General features: G+C 51.1%; 4 protein-coding genes across 4 annotated transcripts; 2 read left to right on the forward strand and 2 right to left on the reverse strand.

Annotated features, from left to right (window-relative positions):
- Positions 1 to 355: 355 nt before the first annotated feature.
- COCMIDRAFT_81700 (uncharacterized protein) lies at positions 356 to 3,791 on the forward strand (the record flags this gene model as incomplete). Its single annotated transcript, XM_007684738.1, has 6 exons — positions 356 to 739; positions 817 to 832; positions 1,010 to 2,206; positions 2,267 to 2,579; positions 2,701 to 3,526; positions 3,645 to 3,791. The coding sequence occupies 6 exons, from the start codon at positions 356 to 358 to the stop codon at positions 3,789 to 3,791; spliced, it is 2,883 nt and encodes a 960-aa protein (XP_007682928.1).
- Positions 3,792 to 12,726: 8,935 nt separating this feature from the next.
- On the reverse strand, positions 12,727 to 18,484 carry COCMIDRAFT_81596 (uncharacterized protein; the record flags this gene model as incomplete). The annotated part of the gene is made up of 5 exons (XM_007684739.1): positions 12,727 to 15,727; positions 15,778 to 17,857; positions 17,903 to 18,045; positions 18,095 to 18,284; positions 18,367 to 18,484. The coding sequence occupies 5 exons, from the start codon at positions 18,482 to 18,484 to the stop codon at positions 12,727 to 12,729; spliced, it is 5,532 nt and encodes a 1,843-aa protein (XP_007682929.1).
- A 366-nt stretch (positions 18,485 to 18,850) lies between these two features.
- Positions 18,851 to 19,334, forward strand: COCMIDRAFT_788 (uncharacterized protein; the record flags this gene model as incomplete). Its single annotated transcript, XM_007684620.1, has 3 exons — positions 18,851 to 18,863; positions 18,921 to 19,260; positions 19,316 to 19,334. 3 exons carry the CDS (start codon positions 18,851 to 18,853, stop codon positions 19,332 to 19,334), a joined length of 372 nt encoding a protein of 123 aa, XP_007682810.1.
- A 78-nt stretch (positions 19,335 to 19,412) lies between these two features.
- On the reverse strand, positions 19,413 to 20,448 carry COCMIDRAFT_32157 (uncharacterized protein; the record flags this gene model as incomplete). Its single annotated transcript, XM_007684671.1, has 2 exons — positions 19,413 to 19,923; positions 19,976 to 20,448. The coding sequence occupies 2 exons, from the start codon at positions 20,446 to 20,448 to the stop codon at positions 19,413 to 19,415; spliced, it is 984 nt and encodes a 327-aa protein (XP_007682861.1).
- Between the last annotated feature and the right edge of the window lie 394 nt (positions 20,449 to 20,842).

Raw genomic sequence — 20,842 nt, forward strand, 5'->3', positions numbered from 1 at the left:
CCTGCGCTGCCACGCAGTGGACAGAACCTATTATACCCCACTGCCTCCACTAAGGCTCAGCATCAAGCGGCCACTGTGGTAGCCGGCTGCAATATCGTAACCCTGGCCCGCTGCTGTAGTCAAAAGAAGACGGTTGGACAACTGACCTGCATATCTTTTGGACGTCCTTCACAGCACAACCGCCCCTCAGCGCTGCAACCCTCTAGCCCTGCCAAACAACTCTCCACCTCTCTCCACCGCCCCCCATCACATCTTCCCCTACGGACATATTCAATCCCTTGCTGCCACTATTGACTCCTCAGCCTCTTCTCTCGAGTGGTGGAAGTTTGGTGGAGACGGACGCTAGAACGCAGTTATGCTTTCCACGAATCTCCATCAGTACCCCCCGGCATTCAGCCATGTCCCTTCGCCCAACGCAGTCGACCATCCACATCACCATCACCATCTTGCCGTGGACCCCATGGGACATTCCTCACTCGAATCCATGGCCCACCCCTCGCAATACGCCGCATTGCAGTTCCACCACAACCGGCATGTGTTGCCCAACGGGAAAGCCGTCATCAAGCCCCATCATCGACTACCATACGCCAGTGGACCTCTGGCCCCACGACACCAGCGAGAGATGCTTCACGAACGATCAGGCCGCAGCAACTCTGCGTCGGGGCCGGTGCGACGTAGGATCAGTCGGGCATGCGACCAGTGTAATCAACTGCGAACAAAGTGTGATGGGAGACAGTCTGTAAGTTCCTACCACTACTACAACTACCAGCGTCCCACATGTACTACTAGAGCCAAGTCAACTAATCCATGGGTTAGTGCGCGCATTGTATAGGTACGTTGCAACGAATCGTGGACCGGGGCAGTGAACCCCGCAGTTGTCTGGGGATATTCTGGCACCGTGATCGGCCTTTTCTACTGTGGCGTCTGCTAGGCGTCTTAGTCGGAACCTAGCACAGCCGGCCATGTCCTGCCACTACCACGTCTGACAGTTTCACTAACAAAACACCAGAATTTGGTCTGACTTGCGAATACATCCGTGAGCGCAAGAAGCGCGGGAAAGCATCGCGAAAAGACATCGCTCAGCAACAGGCTGCCGCAGCCGCTGCCGCAGGAAGCAGTACGGTCAAGTCTGAAGAGTCCAGCACTCCACAGCCCTCGGACAAGACGGCGGAATCTATTCCAAGTAGCAGTCCTAAACTCCCAGGGGGCCAGAGACCTCGTTCCGACCTACCGGCACGGTCTGCCAGTATTGCAACCACAAGTTCCGACATGGACACGGCATCCATGTACCCGAACAGGACCATGAGCCTGAACGCCATTGACACAATCCCAGAAGGCGACATGCATCACCAAATGGCTGACGGCATGCAAGCCATGCAGCCTATGCAGCCGCCTCGCATCCAGACCCAAGGACTGCCAATGCAGCACTCCATTCCAGAGTACGCATCCATGGAGTACCATCGAAACCTTGCCTACCAACAACCACCACTTCAGGTGATGCAACCAGGAATGCATCCTGCCGTTTCTTCCCACGGGCATGCTATGGAGTACTCAGGCAGCCCTTATAGCATGATGAGTCCGCAGAGTGCACATGCACAAACACAGCCACAGCCAGGCGCCTTTGGAATGCCAGAAGAACCCCCAAATATGGGCTACATGCCTCAGTCCCCAGCCAATGGCTCACCGGGTTGGATTTTGCCTTCTCCCTCTACTACCATGTACTCGGGCGCGCCACATCAAGGCCACTCTCAACAATTGAGGTACCCAGTCTTGCAGCCGTTGGTACCGCACCTGGCAAACATTATGCCAATTTCATTGGCTTGCGACTTACTCGAGCTTTACTTCCAGAGTTCCTCGTCCGCGTTCATGCAACCCGTATCTCCTTACGTGCTTGGTTACGTATTCCGAAAACGGTCGTTTCTGAGGACGAATAACCCAAGGGTGTGCAGCCCAGCACTGCTAGCTAGCATGTTATGGATTGGTTGCTTGACGAGCGAGTCGCCCTATCTATCTTCATCCCCGTCTGCACGGAGTCAACTTTCCGAGAAGCTGATCAATCTGACAATCAGTCTGTTGAAGCCCTTGGTACATCAAACACCAGGCAGCCCGGATAGTGGCCCTACAAATTTCGCCACTGGAAACATGGTTGACGGTGTGACCATGGACGGTTTTGGAATGCCAACTCAAGAATCCGATATAGGTCTACGTAAGTCGACATTCACCGTTCAAGTCCTAGATTCTCCAGTGTTAACGCAAAGCTTTACAGCGGGAGCATGCGGCGGCCTTGATGAGGTAGTGACTTACATGCACCTGGCTATTGTCATCTCAGCAAGCGAGTACAAGGCCGCGTCACTACGCTGGTGGAACGCAGCATGGTCACTGGCCAGAGAGCTCAAGTTGGGTAAAGAAGTGCCTGTGACGCCTCCACCCGAACCCAACGACGAAAACATTTCGGCAGATATCCGTGCCGAACATGGGCGCGGAGCATACCCGAACGGCCAACACTCTTCCATAGAATGCACTGAGGAGCAAAGAGAAGAGCGTAGACGTATATGGTGGCTTTTGTTCACCGTTGATCGGTAAGCCTTCTGATCTTTGTCGCCCGTGGCACCAACAAAGAAACATTGCTGGAACCATGCTGTCGACATCATGGCATATCAGCCAAGTTCCCCAAATCGACAAGTGCTGATCCATCTGTAGCCACCTAGCCCTATGCTACAACCGGCCGCTCTCTTTATTGGACGTGGAATGCTCCGGGCTTCTGCAGCCGCTTGACGATAACGTATGGCAATCTGGGGAATTCTTCGAGGACTCCGCTCAATCGTTTTCAGATCACACATTTCGCCGAAGAGGGCCTATATTCGAGTGCACCGGGCACTCCATTTTCGGATTTTTCCTTCCTCTGATGACGATCCTTGGAGAGATTACCGATCTATACCATGCCCGCAATCACCCGCGTTTTGGAGCCAAGACGGACTGGGAACACCATGTAGTAGAGATCAGTCAGCAGCTTGTCGCCTATGGCCATTCTTTGCAAGAACTTCGGAACCGTGCAGTCCATGAAGCGAACGTGGAGGCCCAGCAGGAATCAGTGCATCCTGGCACGCCCTCGGTACGATCTGTCAATTCGTCTATATCCCGAGCGCAGGAGAACTTGTTGCACGCCAAGATTGTGGAGGCGTATGGCACGCACCTCATGCACACCTTGCATATCTTGCTGAACGGGAAGTGGGATCCCATTTCGCTTCTGGATGATAACGACCTCTGGATCTCTTCGCAGAGTTTTGTGGATGCTACCGGCCATGCGGTCCATGCAGCTGAGGCATTGAACGAGGTCCTTGAGTTGGATCCTGATTTGAGCTTCATGCCGTTCTTCTTCGGGATCTACCTTCTACAAGGAAGCTTCTTATTGCTTCTCATCGCCGACAAACTCCAAGGAGACGCCAACCCCAAGATAGTTCGTGCGTGCGAAGTCATAGTACGTGCACACGAGGCATGCATTGTGACTCTCAATACCGAGTACCAGGTAAGCGCTCCGGATAGTTTGTTGCTCTTTTCTCGTTACGCAATCAGCCTTCCTTTCTGTTTCAGCCAAGCGGAGTTTTTCTCAAACACGACCATTTATGCTAACAATCATCTCACAGCGAAATTTCCGAAAAGTCATGCGCTCTGCCTTGCAGCAAGTGCGTGGCCGCGGCATAGACGAACATGCCGAACTTGCGCAACAACGCCGAAGGGAAATGTTGAGTCTCTACCGTTGGAGCGGCGACGGCACCGGGCTGGCACTCTGAGGTGCATTCGACGCTCGCTTCGCGCCATCCTCGACCCTTGTCATCTCGGGATCATTTCGCGATTATGTTGCCGTACTCCGCTCCGCCACCACGCGTATCAGTGATGGCATCTTTTCCCTTCGATTCCAATTACCTATTTCACCATTTTCTTGGCCGAGGCGCAATCTCGATCAGTGGTTTCCCTCGGTGGCATTACGATATGCTCTGATGCTTGCTTCCCCACACACTTTGTGCTCTCTTTATCCTTCCTTTCTCCCGGTGCACAGACATTTCGCACAAGGCTTGCTTGGCGTTTGACGGATCGGGCACACACATCTAGCGGTGGTGTATTATGAGTTTATGTATTATGATTTCGGGCGTTTTGAAAATATTGTCTCTGCATTTCGACACGTTTGTTGTTTACGCTCTCGGTGCGATGGGGGAACGGAAAGGCGTTTCCCGATACCAAACTTTCCCGCTACACCATGTTGTTCAACATCTTTCACTTCACATACCCATGGTCCTCCTTGTCAAGGAGGGCAATATTCGTTGCGGATTTTCCGTATTCTCACCGGTCTGAGAATATCTACCCCCGATTCCGCTATATTGGTTTGTTCATTATACCCCCATCGGCAGATGATGCTGCTGCTTCGCTTCTAGAACACATTTGGAGAAGTTCGTCGATAGTACCACTATATGGTGGAATTTAGTTCCATAACACACTTAGTGATCAGGCAATCCTGAGCAAAACAATCACAAAAACTCAAAATACAGCTTGTTAGCGTGTGCGTGCATGCTTTTGATACACGGAGCCACGGTGAGAGAAGATTTACTTGACAATTGCAGTAAGGTGTCGTGCCATGCCAGAGGATCAACAATAGCATAGCTACTATGATCACACGGTGTAGTCGCACCGTGTTCCTGAGCAAGTCTGTCCATATGTCTCACTCACGCGCTGTTATACCTGGGATCAGGGTTTCAGATGCGTGACCCCTGTATCCCACCATATCTACTTACACAGTACACGTCGTCCGGTGTATCTATCTAACACAAACATGACCACCAGGCACCGAAAAGAAACACCCCCTTTTCCACAATCTAAAATGCATGAGAGTTCTCAGAGAAGGACCAGTAACGCCGTTTTTTCGACCTAGTGCGCCGCGGACCAAAAGGCTGCGTGTGGTGCTGACGACTGCGCGGTATCAATGGATGAGCCAATCAACATGAGCACTTTAACAATCTACTGTACCTACTCCTTCGGGTGGTGGGGGAGCTTTTGGAACACCAACAAACACATCACTACAACCATTTCCACACTCAGGTTTTTGGTCTCCTGAACGGCACTAAGAGAGCCAGTCTTGTATCTTGTCACATCAACCATGCTTCGCAACACCATCGAGTAGTCGCAGCAAAAGCATGAAGAGCTTTCCGAGAGCGGCACAAGGATCGCTTGCTTGCAGCAGTAGCCACGTACCGGAACACGCCGGCACTTGGGCATATGACACTCAGAACTTGCCTCCCACTAGCATTGTCGACCATCCACTTGACCCCTGAGTCACGTCACGCTCCTTCGCGCTACCGTCTTACCGGCCCATAATCGGCTTCCCGATCGCAAAGCCCCAACTACCCGACCCTCGAGAGCCAGACGAGGTTGCCGAAGCTAAGCTTTCCTTCTCCATTTTCGACCAAGTCTGCAGGACAGCTACTTGCGGGCGTTTTGGGATACTGCATATGTTGGGTGAAAGACATCTTTCACATCGACCGTTGAGCGATACAACGTCCGCATCCATCATCATCTCGCTATAAGAGTTCCAGTCTAGCGATGCATGGAAACCGACGTATGCCCGCGAGGGGACCGGGGACTTTGCATCCTGTTAAGGACATGGACGAAAATAGAATGAAGAAAGTAAAACGCTGGACCATACACCAAGTTGCAGAAGCCCCGTCTACCGCGTGCTCTCAAAGGTAAATACAAGGAAGGACATATTTGGTTCTGTCATGCACCCCAGATCTGTTGAGACTCGGTGGGATTTGCAATGGCCGACACTGTGTTGCCGTTGGAGTCCGGAAAACATGCAGGTCAGCTACCGCAATATCGCCCACATGGGCCAAAGGATCAACGCCCCCACACCCTTGTGCTTGTGTAGAACCCTTGTGATCGATCAGCATATCTGCTATAAAGGCCATGCATCAACGGATCACGGCTGACGGGGACGGGCCTTTTTTGTATCACAAACAGTAGTGTGGTCGTGGCCTCCGCAAAGAATTGCCAATTGCAGCCCAGTGATGCCAGAGTTTTTTTTCAGTGTTTGCAAGAAGCAACGGGAAGACGGAATACGCTCTTTGTGCGTGTTCACAAGGCTGCCAAATCTTATGCAGACACATGGCATGAACCATATATCGCCTTAACACGGGGTGTTAAGAAGCATTCAACATGCTCAACTCTAAGCACGTACATACATGGTCGACCCGAAACGAGACCCATCATGCATCCAGACATGTACACGCAAGCTGCAAGCCTCACTCATCACTGGCACACCTCAGCACCGGAGTATCCTCCCTACTCTCCGCTACAACAGCCCCGGATCCAGTGCAAAGGGCCAGGAAAATCCAGGTCCGAATACGGTGCCACTGCAGTGCCTTACGGTAGTGCCATGTAGGTGCAATGCCGAATCAATCTCGCCAATACATTTTCCACATGCATCATAGCCGCGTCTTGCTCATTCAAGAAGCCGCATCCCAACATACTACTTCTCCACATTTTAGGGTTGATTTTTAAAGTCTCGGCTTTGTTCGAGGGGAGCCTTTTTTATCTCGTTAGATGAAAAGTGAAAAAAAGGGGGATGGTTTAGTTGTGGGTGCCGTGACAAAATCGTGGCTTTTGCGCGCGGAGAAGAGCAAAAAACCTGCGAGAAGAGTATAGTCTGTGGACCGCATAGTATTAGGGGGGGTAGGCTGCGTCTGCCGTGTGGTGACGTTAGACAGCCAACGTGGGTGCCAAAGGCTCGGGATACGGTGAGCATGCAAGCGCGTTGACTGGTCGTTCGGGTTTCGACCAAGTAAGCTACGCTTCGGAATGGCGGCCTGGCTTTGAGCAGCAGCGCGGGTGGAGTCCTTACAGATCGTCACGTCCCGTCGCGGCAAGCGGTCGTCTAGAACCGGTTTTTGGATGAAGGACAAGGCTAGGCTATACTTTCCCCTTGGGTCTTGGCAAGATGGCAGGCAGAAAAGGGTTGATTACCTTTTTTTTTTCCACGTCTTGCCCATGTCATGGGGAGAGAGGGGAGGCGATATCGGATAGCACAGACAGAAGTTGGATGGCAGAGGGCTAGGGACATGGGCGCTCTAGATCTCGGGCATGGCGTGCGGCTGGCGTGAGGCTGGCTTGCAATGTGCAGGATCTTGTTTGAATACGGCCCCAAGGAGATTACTAGGCTCCGCCGACTAGGGCCAGAAAGAGACATGTTGCGATGGTGGCTATGATGGCAGGCTGCAGCGGACTAGTCGATGGATACAGCAGACGCATGCGGCGCCAACGTAGAGGGCCTTTCTTGGTATACACCTAGCGGAAGCGACTGGGACGATCGACACGCAGGATGTGGGGAACGTGGTAGGTAGGGGTTTGGTGGTGTCGAGCCGCCGCTTGAGTGGCTGCAGCTCGGTTGTACCTCGAGGTATCGTGCGCTTTCGTCGGTCATTTGCTAGATCTCGGTACTCGATATTGCTTGGAGGGTGATTGCAGTAGAGTAAGTAAGGGCAGGGGTTGCAAAAGGTGGGTGGAATGACCGTTCTGGCCCGTGTTGAGGATTCTTCCTTTTAGCCGGTCGAGTGAATGTCTGCACAGTGGAGGCGGGCGTCAGCCGCGAACGCCTACATCCAGCGACTCCAGACGTGTAATGGGGATACTCGAGCGCAGCCAATCGCCGCACAGTCTCCCGCGTGGCGCTCGAGTAGGCGAAGGCGAGTGGAGATTACTGCAGTGCACCGGCCAGGGCGTTCGCCCTTCGTTTTGTGGAGGGTCGTCCCGAGCGAGGGCTGCTTACGCTGCAAGCCGCAGAAAGCGAACAGTGGCACAACAGTATGGACTCGGCTTGGCACGGCATAAGACGGTCCGTCATTACTCGTTGGATGACTATACTTATCATATGTCAGCCTCGTACTACAATCTTCATCGCCGGAGCAAGTCGAGCAGCTCTGGTCAAACTTGGCAAGTGTCCAACTACAGACTACTACGTGCAATGCGCACGTCACATTCGGCATCACCGCATACGCCAGTAAGTGTACCATGCTGGATCTACTAAACTCAGATCATCCTCCAGCCGCTGCGCCATGTCCTTGTGGGACATGTCTCCGAGACATCCTGGGCCTGAGGCAATGATGATATCGTGACAAGCTGCGACTCTGCGTAGCCATGTCGCCTGGTGGCTTTGTCATCCCCAAGGCCACCACCACGACATCTGCGCTGCCAGGGGACCAAGACTAGTTTGGGCAAAGGCCAGCGCAACATGCAACTAAACACTACCACTCAGACAAGGTACACCCAAGTACCAAGGAAATATAGCGGCACGACCCTAGCACCTGCAGGACGCTTGCTCCTCTTTCCGAACTTCTGGATGCCACACATCCGTCGCTAATGCAGCATGCTCGTCCATTACCTATACCTGACTTTCTGGGTTTTTTTCTTTATCGAACAAAGCCTCTTTTTTCGACCAATCACGCCTACCCACCTGTCAGTATTTTTTATCTTCATCATAATTGCGTGCTTTAGTCCCGGATCTCTCGGTCTGTCAACCCACATCTAGCCTTTCGACCGGCCGTATTCACAACATGTGAGGCACTAGATCAGACGTGCTGGATCTCTACCTTTGTCGAGGGGGCTTGCAAGTTTCGCATGCAGCTAGGCGATTTAACGAACCTTGTCTCTCTCCGATGCAAATTCCCGTCGCTACCATCTTCGCTCTCGTTCTCGGGTTCTCCCTTTTTTTCTTCCCTGGACGTTGATGTCTTTTGATTTTGCTTTTTACAGAGTCACAAGATCCCGATGTGGCGCAACGCTGCCATGTTGTGGATGATCTCATGCGGAAATCAGATGAGCCGTTGGACCGATTCCTCGGCTTCAAGCCACTGTTACCTCGCAATATCAGGGGGCCGTATGGCCGGCATACATCAGATGAGTTGGTACGAGGATCGTGCCGATGCGACTCCATCGGGCATGACAAACGGCATCACGTACTTGGCACAATGCTTCTGGGGAGGAGGGGGCATATCAAGCATCGCCAAACTATACTCGACAATAAGGGCGCTGTTATACGCCAAAAATGCTGGAGTTGTGGAGAGTAAGGGGCGCGTAAGCTGCAAGCGTGGATACATGCATCCCTCCACAACTAAGGCGGATCTCCACATACCGACTGCAACTTTGGGATACAAGCTGCTGCTCTGAGACAACCCCTCCCCTGAAACAACATCCTTGGAAATCTGCAATAAAAGAACAGGTTCGTGGAACATCGGCCCTGACGTCCATGCGTAATCAGGGTCTTCGAGAAGACTTCCGAAGCTAAGCTTCTTTTCTTCGGCCTTGCCTACTCTCGTACAGTACAGCAGTCAAGTAAAAACCATGGGGTCTTGATGCCGTCCTGGGGATGTGGGGTAGACGCCAGCTGCAGGGTTTCCGGCAAATATTTCCCAGCTTCGCCAAGACACTCAATTACCATAGTATATACCCGGCACTATTCTCGATAAAAGTGTACCTTTTGCAGTGACAATTACCATGGCTTGAGATTCGATTTGAGGTGAGGGTGAAATTGCCTCGTATTACTCGTCTACATCCCGTTCCGAAAGGGCATGAATCCTGGATGCTATCGTGCCTGGCAAGCATGGCGTGACTCTGACGAACATCATGAAAGCGGCAGTCAGCAAAGGATCTTACCAGTATTCCCTAGTAAGAGGACGATCCTAACTGCAGTGATCTACTGAAGCAAAAACTCCGGGGAAGCGCGATGCCCCTAGAGTTTGACTACGACTTGTGGCAAATGGCCACTTTCTCAATCCTGCTGAGCACATGTATACAACAGCCTCACTCAACATCACTCCCGCACCTACAACAATCCTCGAAACAAGTAAAAGGACAATCTGTCGCAATGGGCAAAGGCAGCTGTGCTGTTCCAAACGCGCGTTGCATCTCTTACTGCACCCTCAGCACACACATCACCTGCACGTCTCATTCCATATAGGAAAAAAACCCACTTAACAAATAAAACCAAACACCGCGCATCGGCAGTCAAAACCGACAGTACACCACCTGACCATTTCTACCCCAAAATGTTGAACGAGGCTCTTAGAACCAGTGTGATATAGCTATATCTGAATATGTGCAGACCATATAGCACTATATCAGCAGTCAACAACCAGCGACCTTGTATTGGTTTGCCCCTCCAACCAAAAGATCCGCGCTCATCCCGCCCCCCAATTTAGGCGCAACACCCAGTTAACCCAATACGGCACCTAGTGATTCCGAAATGGGGAATTGCAATGGCATTCGCAGGCCAACGAGTGCTGATCACTCCAATGCATTGGGATATTGGCGCGGTGTGCCTGAACAGATATGGTCTGCGGAGAACGGTGCCGTGGCAGGGAGCGGAGGGAGGGATGGAAAAGGTCTTTTTTCCCATCTGGCATGCGCTTTTTCGCTGAAGGGGGATGGGCCATGGGCGAAAAGAGTTTGGTGGTCGCCTTGTCGCTCTTGTCCGAGGAGTTGACTTCCTACATTGGTAGGATGCGAGGAGGATGATCATGCGGAATGTGGAGTCTGAGAGTGATATGGGGTGACTGCTGGGCGAATGGCTACTACAGGGTATATTTGACAATGCTGGTACTGGCACTGAATCCCCCATCGTCTTTGCTTACTACTCAGTCTCCTTTGTCGCGTACGAGCGCTTCATGCCAGCCAGCTGCGTGCCGTCAAAGTGCCACATCGCACATATGGCCATTCAGTCTTTCAGCTACGCGGCATAGGACCCTCACAAGACGTTGGGCTCCAAGAAAAGTCATCCAGATAGCCTGAACAGAACCAACAAGACTTGAGGCGTCGCGAAAAAAAAGTTGTTGAGCTCTTTACAACTGCCGATGACGTTTTCCGTACCAGGAAACTCACACACCTTTTTTATTCTGGACACACTGTACTTTTGACCCACCCAACCTTGCCCTTTTTCTCTTCCCTTCGGTTACTCTGCAAGCAGTGCCAGATTTTTGACGGCCCTGCGTTCCGGAGGAGGTTCAATCTCGAAGTAGCATCGTGAAGTCGGTGTGCGATGTGGATGGAGGCTTGCGGCGACATAGTGCTAAATTGGAGATGTCGGTGCAGGATATTTGCGTGCGTCGCAGAGAGGATGTTCGGATCGATGTGTTCGGATCGATGTGTTCTTGTACGTTTTGTCTGCACTGTGTACCTTGGGTTCCTGGCAAGTCCCTATGAGTATCTGCAGTGTTGAGACAGAATCAGGTGTTTCGATCAGCTCGAAGCTTTCTTCAGAGTTCCATATCCTTTCATGCATCTCTTTACGTGCCAGTCTTCATGCGTAATCTTACTATTCCATCTGAATCACTGCTATTACAAATTCCCATCTCTTCTCCAAACCCCTTCAACCCATCCATTCATACAGTCGAACAGGAACACACGCATACACCCGTCTCCATAATCCACCACTCTTTTCCCCTTCTCAATTCCTAACCTCTCAATCCCATCTCCCCATTCTTCTTTCTCAGCCGTACCCCCATCAAACATATACCCTCCCCATCCGCCTTCCCACCCTCAACCCCCAAACCTGGACAACCAATATCACCACCCCCAAACGCCACATCATCCCCCCCTTTTAATCCACCAATAGTACCGCACCAGCCACACCACCTCCCCCTTTCAGCCAACCTACCAGAAAGAAAAACACCAACAAACTTACACACAGCCCCGATACGACAATCAGCAACACCAACACTGTTGCCCTCCCCCTAAATTTTCCACAAGTCCCCCATCAACCCCACTAGATTATACCACACGCTCACAGTGGTCGCGCGTTGGGTGCGTGGGGGGGTGTCCCTCAGGCCACCACCCACCATCGCCCGTATCGAGAATCCCCGCCCCCCTTATCCGTACATACATGTGGACAGTCGGAGATGGATAGGATATGGATTTTGGTAGCACACACACACGTAGATAGATAGATAGATAAGACCGGAGAGAAAAAAACAGAAAAAGCGGGTAGAGGCGAAAAAAAAGGGGAGATGTACAGTGCAGTGCAGGTGGAGGGTACTGCAAGCACGGAGATGCAGCGCTTTCTGGGGAGGTTGTGCGTTTGTGCGTTTTGGGCATTGAGTCTTTTTTTGCTCTTTTGTTAAAGAGGGTGTGTGGGCGGAAGCTTATTTGGACGTTTAGTCTCTTCTTCTTCTTTTTGAGGAAGGAGAGTTGAAGAAAGGTAAGTGTTCGTTTCGCTGGGTTTGAGGTTTGTAGATAATAGTAGTATTAGTTGTTCAAGTTGGCTCTGTCACTACTCCATTCACGCGTGAGTTATCCTGTGAGAGACCCTAGGCTATGCTGGATATGCTAGATTCCAACTACTAAATATCGACATGCCGAAACCTACTTTCGCATGTCTGTAGCTTTTGAGGTCCGAAACCGCCATTTTTCATGGAAACCCAGGTTTTTGCTACGATGAAAACGCTGGCGCGCCGTGTACATAAATCCGCATACTAAGATCCGCACGCTAAGGGTATCGATGCTATACGTGCCTTTTTTTCAACGCCGATAAAATGCTGTTTAAAAGATGCAAAAGTAAATAGTCGCTCCGTCAATCCAGGCAAGCTTGATGCTGATGTATCGCGTATGTGAATGCTCATTCATAATATGACTAATCGTGCCAGATATTCGTGCTCCCTCCTTCAATCATGGCTGAACTGATCATGGCACCTAGTCTGAATCATCTTCACCATCCGGCGTGCGCGAGGTCCTCTTCTTCTTCGAGCCTGTCGGCCTGACCTTGGACTTTTTCGGCGTACTGCCACCCAAGCTAACGTTGCTCTTCCGCTTTCTACCACGACCACTGGTTGGGAATGGTATGCTGCTCTCGCCGTCATCATTGGGTGTCTCATATCCCGCATCCAGATTATCATCACCGTCTGCGTCGATGAAAGTTTCCCGATCAATGTCCAATAAATCTGCAAAATCGTAGCATTGCTTCACCATGCTTTCGCGGGTGTCCAGGGCACTCATGACGCCAGATAGGCGTTCCCACAAGTCTTTACTGGTAGTAGCCAGGTGGTTGCGAGTCGCAGGTTTGGCAAATTCCTTTTGAGGAATAGGTCCGTTGTGTTTGATGCCATACCATCGCCGAATGAAACTGCGAGTCTCCCATACCATCTGGAGAATTGTACAGGCCGTTGCGATTTGGCGAAGGCGGCCGTCGTCGATATTTGGTGGTGCGAGCTGAGGCACAGTTTGAATCACTGGTGGTAGCGGTTGCGATGGTAACATTCCATTCATAGGTCCAGCAGCCAGCATATGTTGCTGAAACGGGTCCATTGGCTGTGGCTGTTCCACCTGAATGTATTGTTTTGGAAGTTCTTCTGCGATGACGACTCCCACTGCAGGTCCGGTTGTGTTCAGTACCATCGCTTCGACTGCGTTGAGGAACACTGCTAGTTCCTCTTGGTGCGGAAAGTCCAGCAAGGCCAGGTTCTCCAGACAGAAACGAGCGTATAGGATAGCCTCTGGCACAGGACCACTAGCATCCAGTTTGGAGAGGTCAAAGTCAATTTGCTTGCAGAAGTTGGCGATGAACTTCTTCAGGCTTGCCTTCTTGCCAGTCTTCAGCGCCTCGAAAAGCTTGGCAAGCTTCGGAGTATGGGTAGCTTCGACCATTCCTCGTGGATCGTTGAACAAATCCAGTTGATATCTGAAGGCCATGTGTATGGCCTGCATGTATTCTTTCTCCAGATACGACTCTTGCTTCTCATGAATACGCCTGTGTTCGTCGCCTGCCACCTGGGCCAAGCTTTTGTTCGGTGAAGTAGCCAAGGCCACAAGTGCGGCACCACACTCCTTCGGATGAACAAGTCCTTGGCGACTGATACTCGCAATGATGTCTGTGGCGATTACAGCGAGCTCGTTCTTGTTTTGTAAAGCAGCTTTCACAAAGTCCTCTAAAAATCTCTGGGCTAGATGTAGAGTTGCTTGGTCATTTCCAGTGGCCGCGAACGAAGTTTCCAATCGAGCTGAGCCATTCACAGCTCCTTTGCCAATGGCGATTTGTGCGCCTGTTTCGGAACGCCGTTCGGCAACAGTAAAAAACTGTCTGAAGAAAGAGAGCGCGACATGCCTCAGGGAGTGATTGTCCTCGTTGATGAAGACGAGTTTCACCACCTTCTCCACTTCAGAGCGCATAAAATGCTCCGGTGACTGCTGGCAAATGCCACCCATACTTTGCAATGCTTGCTCGCGAATGTCTAGCTCCCAAGCCTGCATAGTGAAGGGCCGAACAGTATCCAGCAGGAGGAGCGACGGCGGAGGTGGCGACTTTTGATTCAGGGATGGTTCCATCTGCTTCTTGAGGGCCTCGTTCTTGCTGATGGTAGCGCGGAGCTTAGCCACGAAAGGTTCGGCATGTTGATCAAGACTGCAAACTTGGCCAAAAGCACCCAGCAAGATTAGATATGAAAGTATCTTCTCTTTCAACTTGGTGGCATCCTCTTTCTCCTTTTCCACTGCCGACTCCTTAGCTGATGCCAATACATTGGCCGATGACAATAACGGGCGGAGTTGGCTGATCACAGAGCAGGTGGTAACGAAGATCTTTTCGGCACCTATGCTGGAAATCCCACTGATTGCCCACAAACAATGGACGACGTCGAGAAGAGTCTCGCGACTTGTAGGCCAACCCAAGGATGCGAATTTCGCTAGCTTCGGGACGTTACGCATCAGACTTCCCCGAATCTCTTCCGCAAAAGCATGTTGAAGTGAAGGAAGCGTTGGCAGGACATGACGGAAAACCACAACCGTTGGCCGTACAAGGGCGACGTCGTCTGTATTAACAATCGTCTTGATGTAAAGTTTCAGATGCCGGAGGTAGTCAACTGAGAATAGCGTAGGCTTGATCCTTGCGAAGACACTCAGGGTGTTCATGACACGCGTCTGGGACTTGTTGTCTGTTCCATTTCCTGGATCAATGACTTCATCGACTAAATCTGCGACAAGCTCTCCACATATGCGCAGGTTTGCAGCAGGTGCTTTAGATTCAGGTGATACACAATGAATGAAGAACTTTTCGAAAGCCTCCAAGTGCACTGTGCTTTGGCCTACAGATTCCAGGAGGTCCACCATGAATGCTGCTCTCTGCTCACGGTTCAGACGGTGCTGACTATCATCAGTTTTCGTACCCGAGCTAGCAGTGGTCAACCAGATCTCTTCAAGTACGTTCCGACCCAGTTCCGCAATTGTGCTCTCATCATCTTGCGAAGGAAGAAGTAACGGAGCAGCAATCTTCAGTCGAACCTGTTTTGAGTTGGAACGGAGGTAAATCTCTTTGAGAAGCTTGATTGCCTTCTTCTTCGGTCCATTCGAAGGATCGGTCGTCATATCCAATATCTGTGGCAGGACATGGCGTTCAAGAGAGGGCTCCTTGGCCAAGCAATTAGACAGTAATGATAATGTCGCTTCACGAACCATGGGTGAGCTGTCCCTGAGCGAGGAGATCATGTTGATGACATGGCCCTCAGAAATAACCTTGGGGTCTTTGTCTAGAAGTTGCTGCAATGCCGTAGTTCCTCGTGATCGAAGCTTAGGTGAAATTTTGTCTTGAGCGTAGAGTTGCATAAAGTTGACGATCTGCGAGAGGTATCTGCACACTTGACTTTGGAGCGTGATTATACCAGCAGCCAGTTTGCTTTGATCGTCTGATACCGGTTGAAATTTGCTATCATTCAAGGTTAGTTACGGAGTGACTTCATGAATCGTGCCACTTACTATTTCCGAGCCAGCCATTTGGGGTCGACGATCATACTCTCTAAGCATTGCTGAACTATTTGGATAGGCTCTGGGCGGCTTTCTTGGTTTGGTTCAGGGAATGCCTTTGTGACAGCCGTGAGCCAGGAACTAACATAACAGCCAGTTGTTGCTTGAAGGTGAGGGTCTTCCTGGGATGGTCGAAGGTCCAGATATTCAACCAAAGATTCAATGACCATGCGGTAAGGACCGTCAAAGGCAAGTAGATCCACGTCATTAACGCGTTCCTTTTGATCCTCACTCATGGCGTCATTCACGAGTCGATCTAGGTTCGACGACAAGTCCGATTGCGAAACATCTAGCCTTTGTTTCAGCTTCTTCAGCTGGTCTTTGAAGTCAATCACACCACAGCCTATCCTCGCCATTGTCGTAAGAGCCATATCTTTGTCGACTACAGAGTGCTTATTTGCTTGGTCATCCTGGAGTATCGTTCTCATTCGTACCAAAAGAACCTGTAGAAGCATTACAGCAGCTGGCCATTGAGGAGACCCGAGAACGTTGCAGAAATCATCGATGAAGAGATCCAGAAGATTGCGGAATGGCTTGTCGCCAGACTTCGAAGTGTTTGACGCACGCTCGCAGAGTTGAGTTACAATGAAGGAGGCGGTGTTGGTAGCCGTTGTAGTTAGATTCTGCGCAATGAACGTTGGGGTACCTCTACCCTTGTTCACCTTCTTCACTATCTTTGTAGAAGTGCCTGGCTCGTAGTCGCTGACATCATCCTCAACTATCACGTCCTTGATCTCGCTGTCGGTCGATGATGTAGTACGAGGACCAGGGTTTGTCGCAACAACCTGAACGAAACGCATGAACAGCGCGGAAATCGTCATGATAGGCATTTCTCGAGCAGATACAAATTGCCTGGCGCTTGCCTTCTTATCAGGAAGCTTTTCCAAATTGCTGAAAATTCCGCTGAGGATTGACGTCCGTTGATCTGGATATCTCGCAAAGATCTGAGCCAGAACATCCATCGCCTTCTGGCGAAAGTGTTCAAACTTCCTAATGGTGAAAACAGAGTCTTTTTCACTTTCGCTATTTTGCTCCACTAGAAGTTCAAGTGTCAGGTATTCCAGGGTGTTGAGAGCTCGGTCAGACAAATTGTATTTGCCTATGACTGTTGCAAACCGAGTAAGCACAGCTCCGGATAGGCGCAATACTGCTTGTAGGTCTTGTCTGTAAGCCGAGGCAGCGTTGAAAAGATCTTGAGACTCGCCCGATCGCCGCGATTGGACGATGGGAATGATACATGCGTCTTTGACTAGCTTTATGAGATCGATGATGGTATCGACGATTTCTTCTCGTCGCATGCGGTAGTCGTCGCGCCCTTCAATCATAGTCTCCAGTAGAAGCTTCGAAGATTTCAACGCAAATTTGGCAGTTGTGATGCTCTCAGTAAGCTCCAAAGTAGCCTCATCCCGTGAAAAAAGCCCGTTCTTGGTTGTTGACAGAACAGTAGGATGAAGGAGCGATTGTATCTGCATGACCAGTTCTACAGGGAGTGCATCAAAGCGTCCTAGACTGACTACACCTGACATCTTTTCTGAGAGGTTGTCCATTGACCGCGATTTGAGTACGTTGAATTCGCCATCAGGGGTTATTATCTTTCTGAAATGCTGCGACCCATCGAGGTCGTCCTTGTCCTCTGTTAGGTTTGTAACGAGTGTCTCTAGCAGATCAATCTTCCCGTCCGCGATCTCTCGTTCATGAGGTCTTAGAACAGCAGCCCCACCCTCTGCTCTTTTGTCTTCCTGCTTTTGCGACAAATTTTCCGATGTATTGATGCTATCAATGTATCTGAACTCTTCTCGCGAAACAGATTTTGGCTTTATAATCACAGCCGGTCCTGGAGGCCGAACAGGCGTGCTACTTGGAGCGGATGAAAGAGCGCTGGACGGGTACGGGAGATCTGCGTTTCGAGCATGGGCACTGCCATTGGGAGTGGAAGCGATTTGTGGCGCCACACGAACTGGTTGCGGAGCAGCGGGTTGTCTGGGAGGGGAGCGCTCTTTGCGAGGTCGTTCGGATGCCCCGACACTCGGTGCTAGCCATGTCAGTAGGAGTATAATCGAGTGACACAGAGACCTACTTGTAAACGTGATATCCGTCTGTTTCAACAGCATGCGCGCAAATGGGCTAAGCGCAGGCGTGTACCCCGAAGACTCTCCATTTGTGCCTTTGACAGGACTGTCTGGAGGAGGCGTCGCTAATTGCGGCATGGGCTTGAAGTGGCTATGACCGTTAGGGACTGCTTCTCAGTCAAAATCCAGAGCACACTCACTACTCTGGTAGTTTGTCCCGATGGAGAAGATTGCGGAGCTGCTTCAAGGTATCGTGTAGGTGTTGCGCAGTAGACTGGCCCTCGATTTCGTCGTTCAAGATGCCCACGGCTTTCTTTGCGGCCTTTTGTTGATCTGGAGTCAAGGTTGTGGGTGGAGTTGGAGGCTCGGCCGTAGGAAAAGGTATTATATCTATATGTCCATCAGTTTTCTGCCGTAAAGAATGAGAGAGCCTGGCGCATCTAAGATGGGCAGGTGAGGGAGAGCGACTCACCCGGTGAGAATGGGATAATCGAGGTAAAGGGCGAATATGGGAGAGCATCGTCAACAGTTGGAGGGGGTCTCCGGAATGGGAGTCCCCCGCCGTTGATGTTGTGCCAATCTCCATTCATTGCGGTCGCGCTTGATGGGCTGAGGAGTCGGAGGAGCAAACAACCGTAGAGTAGGCGCCGACAGTGTACGTTCTGGGGGCGAAGTCGAACAATCGCTATTGCAAAGTCTCGGCGTGCATCGTCTGATGATGCGATCCTTTTGCCCTCCTCTGATCCTTCACGCGAGCGATACGCTCTGTTGTCTGCTACGCTGTGGCGGCTCCGGGGTGAAAGTACCTATGATCGAATCGTCCTGACAGTCGGACGCGTTCTGACCGCCTACCCCTTTCAGACTAGCTTGGCGCAGCCGCGGAAGTCGCGATTCCCCGTAACTTTTTTCCATCTCCACATCATCATCATCATCTTCACGACGGTACACTGCCCACCATGTCAGCTATTGGTTAGTAATGCTCCACATGTATGCACGATATGAGGTGTTTACTGACAACATATATAGGATCTCTTGTCTTTTGCACAGATTGCGGTAACTTGTTGGACGGTTCTGTGGGGAAGCAACAACAGAACATAGTCCTGACATGCGGTGTCTGTGGTGCGCATAATAAGGATACGTCGTCAAAGACTGTTGTTACTGTCTCCAAGCCTACCGCTTTTCCTTCTTCCCTGCGCGCGAAGAGATCCGAGGTGCAGACCATTTCGGAGGAAGACGTACAAACCACCAGTATAATCAACCACCCATGCGAAAAATGTGGAAGAGAGCAAGTGCGATACTACACCCAACAACTGCGAAGTGCAGATGAGGGTACCACTGTCTTTTACGAGTGTGATTGCGGTCACAAGTACGTCTGCGCAATCGTTTTCAAATTCAAAATCGTACTGATAGTTATCTTACAGGTGGAACACGAACAACTGAATTGGGCTGTACAAGTACAATGGCCTCGTTGAACTTTATGTAACCCAAACGCCATGCTTATGCAACGTGCTGCCACTTCTAAGCCGCAGCAACCTGTGGCACAATGGCGTACTCCATCTCCCCATTCTTCTCGAACTCTGCCATATCGAGCGCAACAATAACACTGTCTCGTACAACCTGTTCTGGATCATTCAAGAATTTGCGCAAAGTTTCCTCAACGCCTTCCTCGTCACCCAAACTGCCCAGCGCCTCCGCAGCTTCATGGCGGACCATACTAGCCTCGTTTGTGTTACTCAGTGCCTCTGTCAGACTGGGAATCGACGCAGGATGTGAGAGCTGTCCGAAAACGAATGCGATTTCATGGCGGAAGAGAGCGGACGGATCGCTGAAACCGCGGGCGAGCGCTTTTACAGCCGGGACAGCAGTTGGGAGATCGGGTGGCGAGGAAAGATCGCGTAGCGCGAACATGGCCCGGTACCGCTGGAACAGGGGCAAGGATGTATCAAGTAGTGTCTTTTCAAGTTCTGGTATCGATGGCTTCTCAGTGCCCTGTGGTAGCGGCGGCGCAGGGTCGATTGATGTGAAATCACTGTACAATGCTTAGCATATACAACATACCCTGAAACTCCTTGCGCACATACCTCTTCTTGAGCTTCTCTTGTCCCTTCTGTAGCCCATGATCCCATTCGATGCGATCGACAGCAATATCGCACGTTTCGCGCACAACGTCGACCTCTTGAACGTCATCTCTCAACTGCTTCAGTAGATCCAAACTCCCCTTGTCGCTTAATGCACCTAGTGCCTCCGCAGCCTCGTGCCTGCACATAGAGTCTTCCTCCTTGTCTTGCAAGACAGCCCTTAGCGGTGCAATAGCAGCATCATGGCCAGATTGACCCAGGCAGTAGGCGAGCTCATGCTTCAGAAGAGCAGACGGTGAAGAGAAAGCGGCGCCAATGGCTTCGATTGCGGGGACTGTTTGTTCGGTGGGCGGATTCAGGCCTGCTAGGTACTTCAAAGAGAAGAGAGCACGGAATCGTCGGGCGAGGGGCTCCGATTCCGATGTGAGGATCTTGCGCAGGGCTACAACCTGTGTGTCTTGTTCGGTAACAGCCATGTTGTTGGTTGGATAATAGGGTGTTGAGTGACAGAAGACAAGAACAGAGGATCGCCTCTAGACGCGGCTCAACTCTTTTTTGGTGGGGTCTAAAGATTTGGTGGGGTTAAAAGTTCATCTGATAAGATCCTCACCGCACCTGCATGCTAAAACAAAGGCTAGCCTATCGCGGCTTAGCCCGCATGTGACAGCGTGGCAGCGAGTCCTTGTTCCTGCATTATGCAGGACATAAGCCCCCCAGCCCTCTTTTCACAATGACTCTTCGTCCTCGCTTTCGGTGTCTTTGACAAGTCGTAGTGAAAGGTCACCTACAAGAAAAAAGGGAACAAAGGCATAGTTTGGGTCTTGCCTTAAAGGTGCACCTGTCCGCTTCACCATCACCATCGCCTTCACC

This window comes from Bipolaris oryzae (genome assembly GCF_000523455.1).
Source record: "Bipolaris oryzae ATCC 44560 unplaced genomic scaffold scaffold_4, whole genome shotgun sequence".
Taxonomy (NCBI): Eukaryota; Fungi; Ascomycota; class Dothideomycetes; order Pleosporales; family Pleosporaceae; genus Bipolaris; species Bipolaris oryzae.